Below are 4,965 nucleotides of genomic sequence, written 5' to 3'. Positions count from 1 at the left end.
AAATGATGTGTCAAAAACTGCCTTTAGGTGCCCAGGTGCCTTGGGAACTTACGAATGGGTAGTAATGCCTTTTGGCTTGAAAAATGCTGGTGCAACATATCAAAGAGCAATGAACTTAATTTTTCATGACTTGATCGAAAAATTCATGCAGGTTTATATTGATGACATAGTGATTGGATCGAAACGAAAAATAGATCACATACAACACCTGAAATTGTCTTTCGAGAGAATGAGGAAACATGGGCTGAAAATGAATCCATTGAAATGTGCTTTCGGTGTTTCAGCAGGGGATTTCCTAGGGTTCATCGTACACCAGAAAGGCATTGAAATAGATAAGAACAAGACTCGAGCCATCATGGAAACTAAGCCTCCTTCGAATAAGAAGGAGTTACAGTCTTTGTTAGGTAAGATAAATTTCCTTTGAAGATTCATTTCGAACTTATCAAGAAAGACTAAGGTGTTTTCCCCTTTGTTACGATTGAAAAAGGAGGAAGAATTTCGATGGGACGAAAATCATCAAAAGGCATTCGAGGAGATCAAGAATTATTTGATCAACCCTCCAGTGATGGTGCCACCCTCTAAAGGAGGAAAGCTAAAATTGTGTGTCTCGGCCAATGATTCGACTATTGCGGGCATGCTGTCGCAAGATGACGAAAATGGCATCGAGAGAGCCATTTACTACATCAGTAGGATGTTAGTCGAGGCAGAAATCAGATACACTCCTTTGGAGAAATTATGTCTGAGTTTGTATTATGCTTGTACAAAGCTGAAGCATTATATTAAACCTTATGATGTATTCGTGTTCTGTCGAAATAATGTGATTAAATATATGTTATCTAAACCTATCCTGCACTCTCGATTTGGGAAATGGGCTCTTGCATTGACCGAGTATTCGTTAACGTTTGTTCCCCTCAAAGCCACAAAAGGACAAGTAATCGCTGATTTTCTCGTGGATCACTCGAATTTAAATGAACAGGTTAATTATTTAACCACAAAATCATGGGAATTATTTTTCGATGGATCGAAACACGATTTAGGAGCAGGAATCGCATTACTGATTATTTCACCGGGTGGGATTCCCACCAAATTCTTATTGAGAACGAAATCTGAATGCTCGAATAATGAAACTGAATACGAAGCATTGATTACTAGGCTAAAATTGCTTAAGGACTTGGGGGCAAGGAACATAATCATTCGAGGTGACTCGCAACTCGTGATTAAACAGTTAACTCGAGAATATAAATGCATGAATGAAAAATTACTTGAATGCAATTCTCGAGCTACAGCTTTGTTAAATTCATTCGATGAGGTCCAATTAGAACATATTTCTCGTAACGAGAACGAAATTGCGAATGAACTAACTCAAATTGCATCCGGGTACAAGATAAGCAGGGAATGTCTCGAATCTCTTGTTTGTATAAGGAATGAGTTGAGTGACGAGCACGAATGCCTCACCATTGACACCTCAACCATTCAAGACTGGAGGAAAGAGCTAATCGAATATCTGCAAGTTCCAAATTCGCAAGCTGAAAGAAAAGTTAAATATCGAGCGCTCAATTATGTGATATTGAATGATGAACTGTTCAAGAGATGTTTCAATGGAGTTTTGTTTAAGTGCCTCGAAAATCATGAGAGCTACATAGCCATGGCAGAGGTACATGAAGGGATTTGTGGTGCCCATCAAGCGGGGGAGAAAATGAAATGAACTTTGTCCAGAAAAGGATATTTTTGGCCAAGCATGTTCAAAGATTGTATCGAATTTGCAAAAGGTTGCGAAGAGTGCCAGAAACATGGCCCAATACATAGAGTACCAGCAACTGAGTTGCATGCGATTGTTAAACCGTGGCCTTTTCGAGGTTGGGCAATTGACGTAATTGGCCAGATTCATCCTCCGTCAGCAAAAAACCATAAGTACATAATCGTGGCCATTGATTATTTTACGAAATGGGTGGAAGCAATTCCTGTAAAAGAGGTTGACCAGAAAGAAGTGATAAATTTTATTGAAGACCAAATTATATTTCGATTCGGAATACCCCAGACAATAACTACAGATCAAGGAACGGTGTTCACAGGTCGAAAAGTGGTCCAGTATGCCCAGTCGAGAGGAATCAAAATGATTACTTTGACACCTTACTATGCACAAGCTAACGGCCAAGTCGAGGCTGCTAACAAAGTGATCATAGCTTTGATCAAAAAACATATTTCGGGGAAACCTCGAAATTGGCATGAAACTTTGCTGCAAATATTGTGGGCTTACAAAAATTCACCCAGGAATGCGACTCAAACTACGCCATACAAGTTGGTGTATGGTCACGAAGCAATCTTGCCTATTGATATCAATTTGCAATCCATTCACGTGCAAAGGCAAAATGAGTTACCAGTCGAGCATTATTGGAATTTAATGTATGATGAACTAATTCGACTGGATGATGAAAGAATGATAGCCATGCAAAATGTCATTCACCAAAAAGAATAAATAGCTCGAGTTTATAACAAAAAGGTGAAGAGAAAACAATTTTCGAATGGAGACTTAGTCCTAAAAGTTATCCTCCCAATGGACCAAAAATCTCGAGATTGGGGTAAGTGGACCTATAATTGGGAAGGACCATTCATTATCGAAAGAATCTACTCGAACAATGCATATTTGATCAAAGAATTAAATTCGAGAAATGCAAGTAAAGTGATCAACGGAAAATACTTGAAGAAATTTCATGAAAGTAGCATGTACTGAGCCGAGTGTTCAAAGAGATAAAAAAAAGGGTACAAGTGGATAAATATTAAATATAGGCATCTCCAGGGCTCTCGATCATTTGCAGAATTTGGATTTAAGTGCTTCATATGCCTGGTAGGCTTGGTCGAGACTTTGCTTCCGCGAAGCACACAATACCTCCAATCTTCTCTTTTGATCCAAAGACTTTGAAAGTCGGAGAGATATGCCTTTCCCTTCATCCCGTAAACCCTTTTGCTTCAACATGATATCTTGGCTTTGGAGCTTCAAGGCAGCATGTTTATACTTGATCGAATCAAGCTCTCGTTGCAGGGCAGAAATGGTACGCTTCGCATCTTCCTCAGATTGCTTGAGCTTCATCAGTTCAGGAACTATCTAAGAAGTGGAATCCTTGATCGAAAGAAGTTCAGTCTTGAGCTTTTCCAATTTAGTTCGATCCTCTTCCGTATCAGCCTCGATCTGAACCATCTCCTGATTCGAAGTAGACCACTTCGTATGCAACTCGGAGGCTGCAGCAAAGGTATGCACATATTCATTCAGCTCTGTGGTTACCTTCGGAGGAAGATCGGGATATGCATTTAGATCATCAACCATCCGCTCAATCTCTAGTTTGAATTGAGGGTCCATGAGAGCTTGGTCAAGATGATCCACATAAGCCTTCGAACGAAAGGAGGATAATAACGGTTGAAAGCTCGCAACGGTTTCCTGGGTCTTCTCCAAAGCCGAAGTCCTGCTAGTTCAATTCTCCAAGACCTCGAAAATGTCGTCTTGAGCAGCTTCGTCATCAAAGAAGCTTATGAGGTCTATGTCATCTGGAGGAATAGAAGCAAGTAGAGTGTTAGAAGGGACAACATCAGTCAAACTCGCAGGTTGACTGGAAAGAGGAGTTTGTTTATCCTCAGAAGTTACCTCTAGACCTGCACGAAAAGGATATTTCAGTGAGACAAAATATTCTTTGGGGGAATACCGTGATGTCCAAGAAGTAGTTACCTACCTTGTCCAGAGGACACCCCTGTGTCGAAATTGAAGGAAGGTGCACCACCTTGCACAGGACCAGAAGGGGAAGGTTTCGTAGTTGGCATGGTGACACGAACGGTGGCCGTAAGAACATTGGAAGAAACCACCTATTGTGAAAAAGCAGTGTAACAATGCACAAGTTCGAGAGCGACCAGAAAAGTGAGAAATCGAGATTCAACAGAACATACCTCAAGACGTTCAGGAGGAGATGTCGATTCACGAATTTCGATAACATCTCGAGAAGATGGAGCAGCAGTAAGAGAAATGGGGGCACTTCGAGGGCTCTCAGAGGAAGACTCGGACACCTCTGAATCAACCTTTTTCTGGAAAAAGGAGAAATCATTACAGAGGACAAAATCAAATCAAAGAGAAGAGTAAGGAAGGTCCAGAAAATTAGCACATTACCTGGACAGGGGATTTCATTGCATCCTTCATAAGCTTCTCAATGGGAACTTTAGGTCTGGGGACAGACCTAGTCGAAATTGCTTTTTGTTTTCCTTTGTCTCGAGAGGATCTTCGAGTAGTGGAAACCTGAAAAATATTAAGAGAGCAAAGAGATCAGTATGGCATTTGAGTGACAATTTCGAGTGCGCTCAGAAAGATAACTTACAGATTGCCCACTTTGAGAGTCTGAATGAAGTTTTTTCTTAGGAACTTCAACCTCCTACAAGAACAAAATGCAAAGTCATGAGCGACCATAAATTCGGTGCAATTCCAGAAGAAGGAATATATTACCTTCGAGCGAGATCGAAGTCGGTCAGAAAGGGTCTTTCATTTTCGAGGCTTCAACGAAGTATCATCTTCGTCATCCTCTGAAGCTGTCTCCCGTTGTTGAGTATCCTCGTGATGCTGGGGAACTTTTTGGGAACAGTAGCTATACGAGAAGAAAAGGGAAAATAATTAGAGATGTGAAATTAGAAGCCAACATAAAAAGAAAAGGCAAAGTTTAATTACCAGAATAGACAACAGTATTGTCAACCCAGCATAAAGGCCATTGTTTATCCCTAGGAAAATCATACACAGAACATCTCGCACTCGTCACTCGATCCTTAACAGGAATGTTCTTATTATCCTCATAGGAGGGATCAAGGGTTTTCACCCAAGGAGGATAATCAAGACGTTTCGCAAGGCCGAAAAGGGTATTAGGAAGAGGAGGTATGTCCTTAGGAAAAAACTTTGCAAAAGTAGTTTGACCCTGAGGATCAATGACTTTATTTCGA

The 4,965-nt window shown here is 40.6% G+C and overlaps 1 protein-coding gene across 1 annotated transcript; it reads left to right on the top strand.

The window, feature by feature from the left end:
- Window positions 1-565: 565 nt before the first annotated feature.
- Window positions 566-1,705, top strand: LOC145958581 (uncharacterized). Its single transcript, XM_083076085.1, has one exon. It carries the CDS (start codon window positions 566-568, stop codon window positions 1,703-1,705), a length of 1,140 nt encoding a protein of 379 aa, XP_082932211.1.
- The last annotated feature ends 3,260 nt before the right edge of the window (window positions 1,706-4,965 follow it).

This window comes from Cajanus cajan, chromosome 6, assembly GCF_000230855.2.
Source record: "Cajanus cajan strain Asha chromosome 6, NIPB_CcT2T_4, whole genome shotgun sequence".
Classification (NCBI taxonomy): Eukaryota; Viridiplantae; Streptophyta; class Magnoliopsida; order Fabales; family Fabaceae; genus Cajanus; species Cajanus cajan.
Note: the sequence above shows the minus strand (reverse complement) of the source record. Positions and strands in the feature narration are given on the sequence as shown.